Source organism: Limulus polyphemus, unplaced genomic scaffold, assembly GCF_000517525.1.
Source record: "Limulus polyphemus unplaced genomic scaffold, Limulus_polyphemus-2.1.2 Scaffold2473, whole genome shotgun sequence".
In the NCBI taxonomy this organism is placed as follows: Eukaryota; Metazoa; Arthropoda; class Merostomata; order Xiphosura; family Limulidae; genus Limulus; species Limulus polyphemus.
Genome location: NW_013668083.1, coordinates 53,759 through 69,895, shown reverse-complemented (window position 1 = coordinate 69,895; position 16,137 = coordinate 53,759). Strand labels below are relative to the sequence as shown.

General features: G+C 38.0%; 1 protein-coding gene across 1 annotated transcript in view; it reads left to right on the top strand.

The window, feature by feature from the left end:
• LOC106467060 overlaps window positions 1-16,137 on the top strand; it is an 83,911-nt gene that overhangs the window by 44,769 nt on the left and 23,005 nt on the right. The window contains exon 6 of the mRNA XM_013927375.2: window positions 5,516-5,661. Coding sequence (XP_013782829.1) covers window positions 5,516-5,661 — 146 coding nt within the window. The remainder of the gene's footprint in view (window positions 1-5,515; window positions 5,662-16,137) is intronic.

Genomic DNA, 16,137 nt, shown 5'->3' with positions numbered 1-16,137 from the left:
ATGTGCACAATTTTTTTTGTTTGCTACTAGTCTTGAAACTCCCTTCTACCCCACATGGTTTTACTGCAACTTCTCATGCAAATAAGCATGCGGCAACCCTCCAACAATAGGAATGAGACACACTTTTCTCTATATTATTCGACCTAACCTTCACTTCTTGTTTAGCCACTGTTGAATTATGCTAATTTTTTCTCCACATTTGCACTCAATTTCTTTTTGCATGGTTTCTCCAAGTAATAATTTGAAATAGTTCATGATCTTAATTACAACTTGAGTTGGAGTAAACTTAAGTGTATTTTTTTCTTCACTATATATCTTGGTGAATTGATCTCAGTTGAACCATGAACTTGGAATTTCGTGTCATAACTACTACTAGTGTGACTACTTCTACTTTAAACGATATTTCTTAGGCTTCAGGTTTTACACTTTTGGTGGAGGAATACTTGGCCTTAGTTCTATGGGAACTTAAACACTGCATAAGACAATTGGCTTTTCGCAAATCTGGACTAGAACTTCCCTGTCAGGAAAATGTTTAGACAATGAGGGTTTGGAGAGCCTTTTTTCGTCCTTCCCCATGCAATCCCGTATATTACCTGTGGAAGCAGCCAGGTCTCCCTCAGCCTTTTTGTACATTATTTCACAGATATACTACCTTTTGTCTGTGTCCTCTGTCTCATATGACCCTACACCTTCCCTTATACACACCACTCCCATGATGGAATACCTTGTTTTTTCCCTCTCCGAATATCAGGGTCCATACTGATCAGTTCTAGGTTCAATTAAGTGCTGGATCTAGCATGCATCATCCCCCTCAAGCTTTGGATCCTTTTGCTTTTGGCTTATCTCAAAGCAGATTTACCTTTCCTAGACTCCCTACACCTGGTGTCTTTAAGGCAAGTGTGTGGGGCCAACCCTGAGTCCCTGGTTAGGTTTTCCCAGATCCAATTTTCCAGCCTCTATTTACTCTAACCTCTCTCCTTTTCTCCTTTGGTACCTTTCTGTCATCCACCTCCTCACAGAGGCTCTCCACTGATCTCCTGAGGGGTTTTTCACTGGAAACCTGTACTCTCATACTTTCCACATTAGTGTGTTTATTCTCCTTGGCCCTCTTTCTCCAAACATGGTTTCTCTGCTGCTGAGATCTTCTGGATAGGGATGCACTTTTGTCTGACGTATGCCTACCCCAAATTTATGTGCATGATCATCGGGTAGTACTATTTTTATGCAGATCTGTTTTTGTGGACATCACTGAGTCTCTGGAGTCATGGGTTGAATCTGCTAGACAGCATTCTTCCATTTCTTCCTTGGTTTCCAGGTTGTTTCAGACTTTACCTGCCCCTTCTCCCATTACTGTTTCTTGACCCACACCTTCCCAGCCTTTACCTGTTCCTCTCTACAGGGTTTCCACAGTGAGCCATTGTATTTCTCACCATAGAAACATACACCACCTATGGTACTGGTGACTATCTGGTGGGTTCTGGCAAGGTAGGTGCACACCTGTCAAGATTTATTCACCTATGGTGGGAGTTTACTTCTGATCCTTGGGTTTTTCAGGTGTTGTCTGAAGGACTCTTCATCCACTTTCTTCTCACTCCCCTGTGTATTCTCCTCTTCCTCAGGAACCCACAACTTGCTAGTGTCTCTCTGAAGTGGTTTGGACTCTTCTACTCAAGGATGCTATTAAACCAGTCGGTCCAACCTCTGCAGGTTTTTACAACAGGTTGTTTGTTGTAGTTGTTTGGTGGCTACATGGGGACAACACCACAGCGGGTGTTCCTCTTCTGCCTCCTCATCCTGAGTTTCACATTTTCACAGAGGCTTCATTTGGGGGTTGAAGATTGAGCTTGGAGCATCAGGAATGTTTAGGGTGTTGGTCTCAGGTCGAGTCGACCAGAGCAGGTGTTCCTTTTCTGCCTCCTCATCCTGAGTTGCACCTGTTCACAGAGGCTTCATTTGGGGGTTGAAGAGTGAGCTTGGAGCATCAGGAAATTTCAGGTTGTTGGTCTCTGGTCTAGTTGACTTTACATATCAACATCTTGGAACTACTGGCCGTTTTCAAGCTTTGGATCATTTCCGTCCTTCAGTTCAAGACAAAGTGGTCATAATCCATTCCAACAATTTGACAGTTGTCTCGTACATCAATTACCAGGGTGGCACCTGTTCCTGTTTGCTATGCTTCTGAACATTGGAACTACTTTTTTGGGCCCATGCCTTTCACACATGCCTCATTGCGTGTCATGTTCTGGGTCTGTTTGTAGATTTTCTTTCTTGTCCAGACCAGATCTTCCCCATGCAGTAGTTCCTCAACTCTCTGGTTTTCCAGTGACTGAGCACACAATGGGGTACTCCTCATTTAGATGTATTTGCCACACATCATAATTCCAAAATGCCCTTGTTCTGGTCACTGGTACCACATCCCTAGGCCTTGTTTTTGGATGCTCTCTGTCAGGATTGAACCAACTTGTACCTATATGCTGTCCTCCGATTCAAATCCTACCCCATTACCTCTCTTTCACCATCTCTCCTCTGTCAACTTCAGTTGCTCTGTTTTCAAGTGTGTTTTTTTTTTACCAGTCCCTTTTGAGGAGATCCGGATTGTCTACATGTGTGCCATCTATGTTATTCCATTTTATTCACTTTTCCTCACTCATGGTTTATCAGAGAAAGTGGTGGACATTATACCGATGGTTTCTGTGCCAACTGTACTTCACCTTACAGAATTCCTTACCTGGCTGTTTGGTCATAACTCATCACTATCTCCTATTGCAGGGTATCAAAAAGCCTTATCTAACACCTGTTTTACCAGGTACTGAAAAGTGTTTCCTCTCCCTCCTTTTCCATTTTTTGTGTTTGTTCCAGATTTATCTTCTTCCTTGACCTACTGTATTGCTGGGTTAGGAAATTAATGTTGTTTTCTACACCATTACCCTTCCTCCCTTTGAACCCTTGGCTGCCTGTTCCATCTGCCATCTCTCCTGTAAAACCTACTTCCTAGTCCTTTTGGCCTGTTTACACTTTACCACCACACCTGTATTCTCCTTTCGGATTGTAATTTCCTTCCCAAAACATTGGTGGATTGTGAGAGCAACTTTTTCTTTACACTAATTTTCCTCCCCTCCATTTCACATTTATATTCCCATTCAGATCCAAGTAGACTTTTATATCCAGTTTGTGTTCTTTGTTGTTATATTATCGACACGGCTTCCTTCCATGGGTTTTGCTCCCTGTTATACATTCCTTGGACCCCATCCTAACTCCAAGATGTTTCCCCTTCTAATTTCACAAATTGGATTTTTCAACTTATCAAGTTGGCGTATTCATCCCCATCTTCAAATTCCGAACATGTTTTCCAGGTGTCATCTCACCAGAATTGATACCTTACCTTTTCCGTCGTATCTCATCTTCATTGTTGTGTAGAAGAGATCATCCAATTGGGCACAGGACTACACTGAATATGTTCATCTCCCATTACTTACATCATGTAACTGTTTCTTCCCCATCCAGATATCACATTCAACCTGTTGCCATTCTGTGCATGATGTTCCAACTTTTGAATCAATAAGTTTACTTTTCTCTCTCTCTCTCCCTTATTCCCTAAAGGATCATTTCCCTTATAGGTAGTGGATCCCACTCAGTGATGAGTGGTGCCTGTGCAGGTATACGTACTAGGCTGTCAGTTGAAAAATCTGCACTGTACAGTCTATAATTAGCAGGTTATGTATATACTGTCTAGGATACCCCTGGTGCACAACCTCTGATGAGTCAAGACCTGGAGGCTGGTGAAACAAGGAGTTGGACCAGGTGAGCAGTTGACTGGGATGCTCCACCAGAGAAAACTACAGGCTGGACCCACCAATTTATATATATATATACCTCTCTCTCCAGGTGTATAATACACAATATTGAAATGGGTTCTCTTCATGGTATATTGCTTCATAATTATGAACGTACCAGATTGTACTGACTAATGGACTATCATGAGTAAAGCAGAAGGAGATAGCTGCCCATCCTTGTCATTTTTTGTCTACTTTCTCAAACAAGGTTACTGTGGTCATCCATTGCACAGTCTCCAGTGTCAATATTCCTCCGGACTCCCAAATGCATCACCCCCCTTCTTTAAATGGAATACAAGAGTCCTTATCACTTACCAGTTCCTGACCACTGGAGTGGTGGAGGCTTTCTCCTGAATGTGTTCAATCAAGAGATTAGAGCAGTGGTGTTCTGCTGGTGTAGATCCCTCCACAGACACGGAAAGTGGAGTACATCCACTTTAATGCAGTTCACCCCTCCAGTTGGGACCCCTCTTCCTACTAGGATACGATATACTAGTTGATCGGGGTAACCCCAGCATACCTTCTCCATCAAACTGAAGATTGGGTGTTTGGTATTGCAAGGAATTGGACTGACTGACAGGTACTCTGTTTGGCTGGGGTACCCCCACCATACCAATTAGTATAGCATACAATTTTAGCTAATAATCCATATTTTAATAGTATATAAGTTTTAAGTTCTTAATTTTATAAGGCAATATTTAAAAAAATCCTGAATTTGTGCTAGTGTGACCCATGTGACACATTTTCTCTTAGCATGTTATCTTCATTTTATCCACCACACCTCTAATAAGTATGAAATTCAACATAAATTCACTAAAATTCGTCATTGCTCAGACAAACCATAATTTTTATAGCCTTCAATTTTGTTTGTTTACAGAGCCATCAAATAGAAAATCAGCCCCCCTCTTGCCACACCCACCTGTCACACCCTCTCTTTCAGAATTTGTTAATAATTCTCTCATACGTTTAATTCTATATTATTTATAACTGATAAAAAGCCGATGTTTTAAGTGATTTTGAGAGAAGTAAACAAGGAATAGGATGGAAAATTTAAAAAAAAAATATTATGGGCGAGAGAAAAATAAGAGTAACAATTTAAAAAGGAATTTGGAAAGTTTAATGCCTATAAATAGCTCAAGTGAAATGAGGCCTTTTTATGTAAAAGTATTTGAAAATATTATACCAGAATATATTGATGTATCTAACTTTAAAGCATGTTGTGGAGTTCAGCACAATAAATAGTCTTTATTTTCTTTTCAGTCTACATTCATATGTTGAACAAATATATATGAATTTTATAAAATTTCAGTGGAATTCAATTGATTTTGATGTAGATTTCAGTTTCCAAAAAGTGCTTGAAATTGACCTGAGCAATTCAGTATGACCCATGTGAGATAAATAATGATTAAGAACTTTATACTCATTTTAGTTTCTTCTCTAGAGAAGAAAATTTGATTGAAAGGCTCTTGAGGTATTGGGTTTCCTATTTGTTATGCATGTAATTTTTGATCTTGCATTATTTCTTAATATCATGTTAGATAATTTCTTTGCTACGTTTCATCCTTGAAAATATTTATAGCTTATACCATGTTTCTCTGTTTAAGACTTTCTTTGAGCTTTGTTTTAATTTTTGTTAAGGAAATAAAAATGTAGTGTATTCTAACTTTGTATTGTATTCTTAGTGGTGGATTTGCAAACAAGTTGAATAAGCTGGAAGCAAGAGAAAAATCATATGAAGCCATCTGGTGGTATCAAAAGTTACACTCATCAGCAAGTGTTGAAAGTAAAGAGAAAGAGAAACTGATGTTAAGGCAAACTGATATAACAGGTAGGATTTCACACAACCACTTTTTTCTGCATTCACCTCTTTAAGAGCCATAGAATGTATCGTAAAATTTTTTATGTTAAACCTTGTGTAAATAGTTTTCTAACTCTTTAGTTCAGTTAACTCATTTGTACTGTTTATTGAGTAAAAATAAGATTGCAAGAATCTTCTTAAAACATTTTACTTCTGCTAGTAAATGGCATTCACGATACCACATTCACATACAACATTAAAAGTATTAAATCATATATTTGTGAATTATTATGAAAACTTTGTCTGTTTCTAGAATAAAACCTGTCTAAACAAACTACACTGTTATACCTTTCTGAAAATACACTTCTGTTGTCATTAATAAGAAGTATCTCAAAACGTAAAATAAAAAAGTAATTTTGGAGAGATTTTTATTCAACATTAGTGAAACCATCTAGATTAACTTCTCTTTATAAAAGTTTTTTAGAAATCAGGTTGTATTAGGCTGTATGATTAAAACCATCCAGACAGAACCATATGAAAGTATTTTTGTTTCTGGATTAACACTTTCATTACGGGCATCTTTTTTTCTGCATGTGTCACAAACGTTTAGTGAGTTACCTTCAAAATTTAAACTACTTTCTTATCACAGTATAAACTTGGCATAAAACATAGTTAATAATTAAAATGTTAATATTCTAGATGTTTTAAGTTCTTGGTTTTATAGGCAATATTAAAAAACCCGAATTTCCCTTAGTATGAGAATTTTGACATTTGCTCTCTATGTATCTCCTCTCCTCTTAACTTATTTACTACCCGTCCGAGAAGTTTACAGCAAAAAGACCCAGTTAAACATTTTATTCCTGGTTTTTCATGTTTATTCTTTATTCCTTATTTTAAAAGTAACTAAAATGTTAAAAGTAGAAACTTTTTAGGTTAGTTAAAGTGAGATTAAGTAAATTATAGAATAATAACAATAAAAAATTTTCATGAGGCATGTTCCCGAGCAACTCGAGAGTAGCTCGTTGTTATGTAATTCAATAGAGTAACATTAGTTACATGTTCCAGGTGATTTACAACTTGCATAGCAAGAATATTAGTTAGATACAGTTCAAAGGGCAATAAATTACAGTTAACTGTAAACGTAAACAGATGTATACTGGTTTGAGTTTAAAGCTGTTTAGGGTAAACAAATGTAGTTTCATGTTACAATTTGAAGTCATTCTAGAAAGAAAAAAGTATAATTTAAATTTAATTGTAAATTTTTTATGGTTATGAGGTCAGTCAAATTGACCAACCTCGTATAGAGTTAGGGTAGAGAAAATAACAAATCAAATATAATGTTTTACTGAAAAAAGCATTTGAAATTTATTTAGGAGGTTTAACCCAATGACTACAGGCTACTAACTTTCTTAGTAGGCAATGCAAATCTTGCTATATTTCATTCCAACAATAAAACTGGTGGACGAATATTTTCGAAAATTCATAAATACTTTGACAAATGTAGGTAGTTTAAGAAACATAAAGCCTGTTACTTTTATTAAATTTAGTTTTTTTGCATTATGATCTTTAATATCTTGGAAAATTACATTAGGAAATCGTATTTATAAGAAATGATTGCAATATTTATATTTGCTACAGATTTGAACTTATTACTTTTAATGTTTTAGTACATTATTTTGAAATCCCCAAAAAATTGTATCCTCCATAAAATGCAAATTTTATCTATTTTTAATTTTTTTAATAATCACATACTTCTTATGATTTCAAGTAATATACAGACCCATAAATAATATTTGTACTACTCTCTATATGTGCAAATGTTCACTTGCCATGAGCCTTGAAGCTCTTACATACCCTTACATGTTTCCATGTGAAGCAGCTTTGTGATAGCATCTAAAAACCCTCCACCAATAAGAATGCAACACAACTCCTAGCACAGCTGACTCTCTCTGTGCAGCTTAACTCAACTTCACTTCTCAGTTGGCACTCTTGGTGTTTACACATTTGTTTCACTCAAGTGTTACTCACAAAATTTTGATCAGTTGTTTGTTTTTGGAGATCTTAGTCTTGTTTGTTACACTTCAGTTTCCTAATTTTAGTCTGTACACATTAATATTATGTGTTTTTAATTATTTTTTATTTTTGAGCTCCCTGTATGGATTTTTTTTCCTAAACCAAAACTCATAGTTATCATGAATTCAGAGTTTAATGTTTCTACTACTATTACTGCTGGATCTACAGCTTCAGGTTCACCAGGAGTTGGCTATTTTTACACAGACTTCAGATTCATTTAAAGATTATTTTGTCATGATACAGGGATACTTGAAAAAGAAGATGATTTTAACAACCTGTTTTCTACCCCATCCTATACCACACAGTCACGTGTAGCTCCAGTGGATGTGCCCAGTCCTCCTCCTCCTCTTTTCTTTGAATTGATCAACCAGCTTTGTTACATTTTGTCCTTTTCTCCTCTTTCCTTTGATTCCTCTCCTTCCCTTTTAAGTGAGACATCTTCAGCCCAATATCTTGTTCTCCTCCCTCACCAGATATTGGGGCCCACACCAATAGGTTTGCAGACCAATTATGTTTTGGGGTTAGTATGCTTCATCTCCCATGTAATATGGAAGCCCATGCTTTGGCTTACCATAGGTCTGAGTTTCCTTTTCTGTACTCACAGCAGTTGGGTCCTCTTCTGCCACTATGGGACTTGGATCACAATACTTCAGTTACATTTTCACAACCTCAGTTCTCCCGTATCTGCCTTACCTTATCTGTTCTCCTTTGTTCCCTTTCCTTTATTAGCCTTTTGTCTGAGGTCCTTCATTGTTCCTCAGATGGGTTTTGTGTGCAGACTTGTGCTTTGATGTTTTCCACTCTAGGACGATTGTCCTCTTCTGCCCTTTCCCTCCTAACATGGCTTCTCTGTTCTGGGGATCTTTTGGGTTGGGATGCCCTTTTGTTCCATGTCTGTTTGCCCTCAACCTCCTTATGGGACTTACATAGGGGTTCCCTTTTTTAACCCTTTGCCAATAGCATGCTAAGATTTGTAGCAACTAACATCATTATCATAATATTTCATTCCTAAAATAAAACTAGTGGATGAAATTGTGTGAAATTTAACAAGAACTTTCCTAAAAGCATGTATTTATTTGCACTTGGACTCTGAATAGTTCACCTGAAAGGTGATTTTTATATGAAGTATAAAAATACTATTATTTTTCTTCCAGTTTTCACGTTTCATTTGCATAATTTCTAGAACCTCATAAATGAATATAAAAAGTTTTTTAGGTTAATGCTTATATTTTATTTTCCATTTTATCTACTATATCACTAACTCTACCTATTACCATCAATGTACAGTGCAATGAAATGTTTAAAATTAAGAAATGGAAATATGCATATACCTTTTAGCTTTTTGTATAAGTCTTTGAAACATTTTTAATATGCATAATTTCACCTCTTTATCTTTTCACTTATAGTTTATTTTTAATTTTCGTTTCCAGTTCTCTGTCTTTTATTGTTTATGCCAATACGTCACTTGGGGCAGGCAGAGCTTTATTATTATTATACTGTGACCCTCATACAGACTTGTTTTGCTGAGGATTTGCACAGGCAGGTGACGCCATCTTGTTTATACACTTTCACAATCCAAGCAACAAGAAGTTAAACTTATAAAAGTCATTAAACTTTTCAAGTATGATTTTTAAAACAAATAATATGTAATTAACTAAAGTATAAAAGTAAGACTGAAACTATTTAGCTTTCTTTCTAACTATAGCATATTTAGGTAAGAAACCACCATAAGTGCTATAGTCAATCAAGCAGACAACAATACTAACAGCAGTTATATGTGCACTGTGAGGAAAACTGCATGCCAATTTCAAATTAACCATTGAAAAAGTATAGTGTAAACTGAGCTCTTTCTAATGACTGTATACACTTGTGTCAACTAACCACATGTATGTTGTTGATCTCAAGGCAATGTATAGAAAGTGAGTGTGGCGCACGTCAAGGGTTGTAAAATTTATGTCTGTTTACCAGTGAATATGTAATGTGTCAAAAGGGTAAATAGACCTACTTTGGTGGCTAGACATTCATTTACATCATAAATGGGTGTGTTTATACTCAGCTCCTGCTAAAATGGAGATTTTTCATAGCATTTGAATCATGACACAAAAACTGCAAAATAAGTATTTTCTAAATGTTTTCTTTGACAAATAGGAATTAAAACATAGATAAAATAACAGTTCAAATTATAACATACATTAAAATGTTAATTTCATTGACATATATTGATAGTAAAGTGGTTTAACTAAATATTGAATGTAACGTAATACCAAAGGAATTTAAAAATGGCACAGGGAGCTACTGGGTTAAGGCAAGATGTCTTTGAAGCCTTCCTAACTTCTTAGAATCCAGAGTGGAGTCTGCCCAGTTGCACACATCACTTTCCTCATTGGCTTATCATTTGTCTCAACCTTCTCTTCTTCCTCTCCTTTAGCAATTCCTGCTTCACAGGTCTCCGAGGTCAACTGTCTGTTTTTATCAATGACTTCAGTGCCCTGGCAGTTTTGGTGACTATGTGGAAGGTAAAGGTTCAGTGAGGGCCAGGCTTTTCCATTTTACCATTATATGGGAGTCTTTCATCACAGACCTTTGGGTTTTGTGGATTTTTTACGAAGGGCTCGTTCTTTGTTTTTCTTCCCCACATCTTGTTTCGTACCTATGTACATTTCCAGCCAGCGTCTGTCCGAGGTGGTTCTCAACCTTCTTCACCAGGGCGCTGTGGAACAAGTGTATCCTTCTTAGTCAGGTTTCTATTCTTGTTTGTTCATTGTCTACAAGAAAACTGGGGACTGTTATCTAATCACATATCGGTCTTCCTTCAAATGCTTCCTCAACATTCCTCGATTCACCATAGAGTAATACCTATCTCTCCATTGGGTTTTCACTCCAGATTTGTGGATTAGAAAGATAGATGTCTCGATTGCTTACCTCCTCATTACAATTTCCCAGCAGCCCAGCTTTTTCATCATTTTTTCCATTGAGATTGTGTCTACCAGTTCTGGACTCGTCCATTTAGGCTGTCTTTGGCTCCCTACATTTTTTGTCAGGTAGTCAAGCCTTTAACTGTCTTCTCCATTCCAGGGGCCTTCATTTCCACCATTACAAAGATGACTGGCTGCTTCTAGCTCATTTGCATCCACCTCTTCCCTTCACACTCGGTTTCTTTTTGAGAATCAGCTTGGGTAGGTTGGCAGGTCAGGGTGGAGAAGTCCTTCTTTTCCCCCCCACTCAATACCTTGTATTTTTCAATTACCATCTCAGCCTGCCCAAACTTTCTCCCCTTTTCCTGTGAACTGTGGAGCTTCTGGTTTGGACCATTTTCTCCACACCTTCTCCAACTGTGTGAGAGGGCCTATCTTTTTTAGGGATGTGGACTTCTTTGGAGGTTGAGCCTACATGCAACCTCCTTAGTGGGTTTTACAAGATCAGTTGAACCTTGTTCTGGATCCTTGGACACCCTTATCCATCTCCCTCCTTCCCTGCATATGGAGTTTACCTGGTGGTTGAACTCAGACAATGCAGTGGGTGTTCCTCTTCCTCCTCCTCCTCACCCAGAGGTGCACCTTCACGATGCCTTTCTTTCAGGTTGGGGTGCATATCTGGACTTTTAGGAGATTTTGGGACATTGTTTGGTAGCAGAGTCATATCTGCATATAAGTCTCTTAGAACTGCTCACTGTTCATCAGGCTTTGGTTCATTTCTGTCTGTGTCTCTGGAAACAGTTTGTTATGATCCATTTAACAACTTCATGATTGTCTCATACATCACTTGGTAAGGGGGCACTCGGTTGAGGTCTCTTTTTTTTACACATGTAGGACTTTCTGTTTTGGCCCACAGACATCCCTTTTGTTTGATGGCATTTCATATACCAGGTGACCTGCCTCTGGTCACAGATCATTTATCGCACCCTGACAATATTCTCCCCATGAAGTGGTTCGTCAACCCTCAGATGTTCAGTTGGCTGTGTTCTGAGTGGAGTACTCTGGAACTGAATGCATCCACCACCCACCTGAATTCTAAGCTTCCCAGGTTCTGATCTCTTATTCCTCATCCTTTGGCTGTAGCTGTTGATATCCTCAGTCAGGAGTGGGATTACTGTTTCTTTTATGCATATCCTCCTATATGTTTTCTTCATCGTGTCCTCACTGTCATACAAGCCACTCTGTGTCAAGTCGTATTGGTGGCTTCATTTTGGCTGGCAGAACTGTGCTTTTTACTTCTACTGACACCTTCTCTTCCCCTCTCACTAACCCTCCTCATTCAGGTGTGCTACATCTTTCCTCTCTCATGCTTTATCTTGCATGGCTTTTGTCTGGTCCCTCTCCATATGGGACAGACAATCCCTGTGGCTTTCTTCCCTAATATCCCATTCATTTTGCCCCTCCTTCATGTCAGTGTACCAGTGTAAGTGGTATGTGTACCATCATTTGTCTTCTCATCTTGGTTTTCCTCTATTTCATCCTACTCTCCTGCACCTGGCTTTTCAACAAGGGACTGTCGGTATCCACTATTGCTGGTTATTGTGGAGCATTGTCAGCTACCTTCTGTTTCACATGTTTTTTACTATATCTTCACTTCTCTTGTCCTCACCCTTTTGTTTTGTTTTTTCCACCTCCTTCCGCCTTACTGATTGGAACCTCAATATCATCCTCTATGCTCTCAGTCTTCCTTCCTTTCAGCCCATGTCTTCCTGTTCCTTATATGATCTCTCCTTAAAGATTTTTTTTTTCTCTTCTTGGTGTGTGGATGTTGATATTCACACCCATTTCCCTCATTTCCATATCTCACCTACATCTTCATTTCAACCCGGATCACCTCTTATGTCCTGTTTGGGCTTTACATTGTTGCATGGCTCACACTGCTCCTTTCTGTAGTTCCTGTTTGTTTATTTATTTCAAACTTTCTCTTTCTTGTAATATTTCTCATATTACTCTTACTGATTGGATTCGCCAGCTGATTTGTCTGGCTTATTTTTCTCTTTCTTGTGGTATTTCTCCTATTATCCTTACAGGTTGAATTTATCAGTTGATTCATCTGGCTTATTCTTCCCTTTCTTCTAATGACTGTCATCTCCTACCATCAAATCCATCACCATACCATGTCCCTGGCTGCCCGATTCCATCGTCCTTTAGAATATTAGCTTGTGTTGGAATGTAGACTACTCCTCATACATTTATCTCTCATTATCTACATCATCTGGCCCTTTCCTGCTCTACAGCATACTTTCTTCTTCCTGTCACCATTTTGAGCTTCACAGTTTTTATATGAGTGGGTAGATGTTCTTTTTGTACTATTCTTTTTTACAGAGGTCTTCCTTGCATATACAGATCTTGTTTGGTGGAGATTGTTGCCCGACCAGGTATACCTATTCTTGAACCTGCACTGTATGGCCATTCAGGTCAATAATGCCCACCATTGAGATTGGGTGTTCCACAAGACTACTTGTAGGTTTTGCCCCTTGGTGACTTACATCATAAATATGTTTGCTCTGAACTGTACACTAATGGTCTAACATGAGTAGAGTGGAAGGTGATTGCTGCCAATCCATGCTGCTCCTGTGTTTGCCTGTATCAGGAATATTGTTGTCAATATAAGGTTTAGTGGTTACCTGTTGCACTGTCTCTGGTGTTGCTTTCCTCTGGACTCTCCAATGCATTCCCTATCTTCTTCCAGTGGAGTATGGGAGTCCTTACTGCTTAACAGCTCTTAGTCACTGGGGGTGGTGGACCATGGAGGCTTCCTCCTTAGAGTGCTCAATTCCACTCAATTGAGAGTAGGGCAGTGTTGTTCTGCCAGAGTACATGGTGTATAGATACTCCTCCTACCATGGACCTGATGTTCTTTCCAGATGGACCTTGTTATGGACTGGATAATTTCTGCCACAATGCAATTCACCCCTTCAGTTTTGCACTCTCCTTCCTACCATTGCCTGGATGGCAGTTCTGGGGTTGTACTGTTGTTGGTTGGATCTGGGCCAGACACATGTGAGAAACTCATGTACCCTCCTCCTACTATGGACTAGATGATTCATTCTCAATGTCACCTGGTTCTGGACTGTAGTTGAGCTGCCACATTGCTGTCTACCTTCCTACCATTGTACAGATATTGGTTCCTGGTGGGTACTGGTGTTGGATGTGCACACATGATGATCCTATGTCTGGGGTGAATGTTAGAGGACCCTCTTCCTACAATGGGCAGGGTATTTATATCAAAGTACAGTTGGTGTTAATTGAGGTAGAATTCCACATTGCTGCCTCATCCTAGTCACTTTACACAGGGGTCCCTTCATTTAAGGGATTCCTCCTATGATTCTGCCCTTATTTCAACACATAAATTTTAAGAAGTGAGGAGTATACCTGAGCCAAAAGTGGTGTGGTCTCCCAGGGATGTGTTTTACATATTCTTTATTCACACACCCCATGGGATTTCTTCAGGGGGCTCATCTAGGTCATGTTACACCGGTCCCTCCACAAGTTCAGTGTGGGATTCTAGCTGTAATGTGAGAAGAGGTAAGATGTTGTATTGGAAGTTAACATTTTTCTATACACTACCCACCCTTCCTCCCCATTTTTGGTGCCTTTTTCTTGTTATGTTGTTCAATCTCAAAGTGCAGTTGAGCTAAGCTACATAGAGGGAGTCGGCTGTGCTAGGAGTTGTGTTGCACTCTTATTGGTGGAGGGTTGTTGCATGATTATTTGCATGCTATCATGCAGCTCCCTCATGTGAGTGTAGGTGGGAGTTTTAAGGCTATTTATTGGTGAGTGAAAATTTGCACATAGAAGGCATTACAAGTCGAGAAAAACTGTTATATGAATGGAGGTAAGAATCCATTGGAAATACATTTTCAGTGTAGGGAAATGTTAACTTTTAGAAGGGATGGATAAAAAAAAGATAGATATGACAGAGCAAACAAGGTTAAGGAGAAGAAAATTAATATATGAACTGCTAAATAAAAGTGATGTTAAAGCAATGAATAGTGAAACCACTCTAAATGAAATTTATAATATTATGAGAGTTCTAGAAAAGTAGGGAGTGGTATTAATAAGCTATGGCAATGATGCAAGAATGATTGATTGGGTCTTAAACTTCCTTTTTCCACCACTGATTGCTTTCTGTGTAATAGCTTTAGCTATGATTTATTGCTCTAAAGTGTAATTTACAGTGCTGGAAGCTTTTGTGCAATTCTCTTAAGTTAATATTTTACTCCATCTTTTTTTACATGCTTTCCCAAACACCATAAGCCGTGCACAGATGACTATTTGCCACTTGAGAAACTCAAGGGCACAAAAGTCCATGGGAGATGTCTTGAAATTGTATTTTATTCTATTTGCATTTTACAAAAGAACTGACAATGATTTGAAAGTGTGGTTGGAGCTGTATCTTATTGGCATCTAGTCTGTTCAGAAATGATATTTCCTCAATAGGGCTTCATTATGTTTATCTAATAACATACAAAGTTATTCTTAAAATTTGTCTCAAATCTCCACTTTTATCATACCTTTGTAGCTGTAACCTGAAACCACCTTGAAAAACAAAAACATTTGGAATGTGATATTTACCATTTTCCAAATTATGTATTACCAGCAGAAAGGTGATATATTGCCTGGAATTTTTTCTTTTTTACTAGTCCGAGTGCAAAGTGCTTTCATGTTAAGATTGAAAATACCTTTCTTTATCTGAAAAATCTCAAATTTTAGTTCAGTTGTCTCTAAAACATCCTAAATACCCTAACTCTATACAACGTTGGTCAATTTGACTGACCTCATAACCACCAAAGAAAATCTAAATTATCCTTTTTTTCTTTCTAGAGTGACTTCAAATTGTAACATGAACCTACATTTGTTTATCCTAAGTAGCTTTAAACTCGTAACAGTATACATTTATTTATACTTAAATTGTATTGTTTTATTGCCCTTTGAACCCTAACTACTATTCACTCCATTATAAGTTGTATATCACTTGGGAAATGTGGAGCTCATGTTACACCGCTGAATTACATTATCCATGAGCTACTCCACGCTGCTCACATGCATACCTCATGAAACATTTTTTAGAAGAAATTCAGGATTTTATAAAATATTTCCATATAAAATTAAGAACATAAAATTTATATACACAGCATGGTCACAAGTAAATAGACACCACCTTTTCAGAAAAAAATGATATTTTTCAGTCATATTCACATGAATGGATATATTTATAATTTAATTAATATCTAGTAGATCTTCCTTTCGCCTCGTGGAGTGCGTTGATCCTTTGGGGCATCGTGAGAATCATCCAGGGCAACTTCTGGATACCATTTTCTTCCTGCCACTTTTGGGTGTTTTTAGTAGTGTGACACGGTGCTCCATCTTCTTAGAACAATGTTGTGTTCTTGTCCACGAAATCCGAGGAATAAAGTGGCAAGAGTCTTTCCTCCAATATTTCGATGTATTTCGC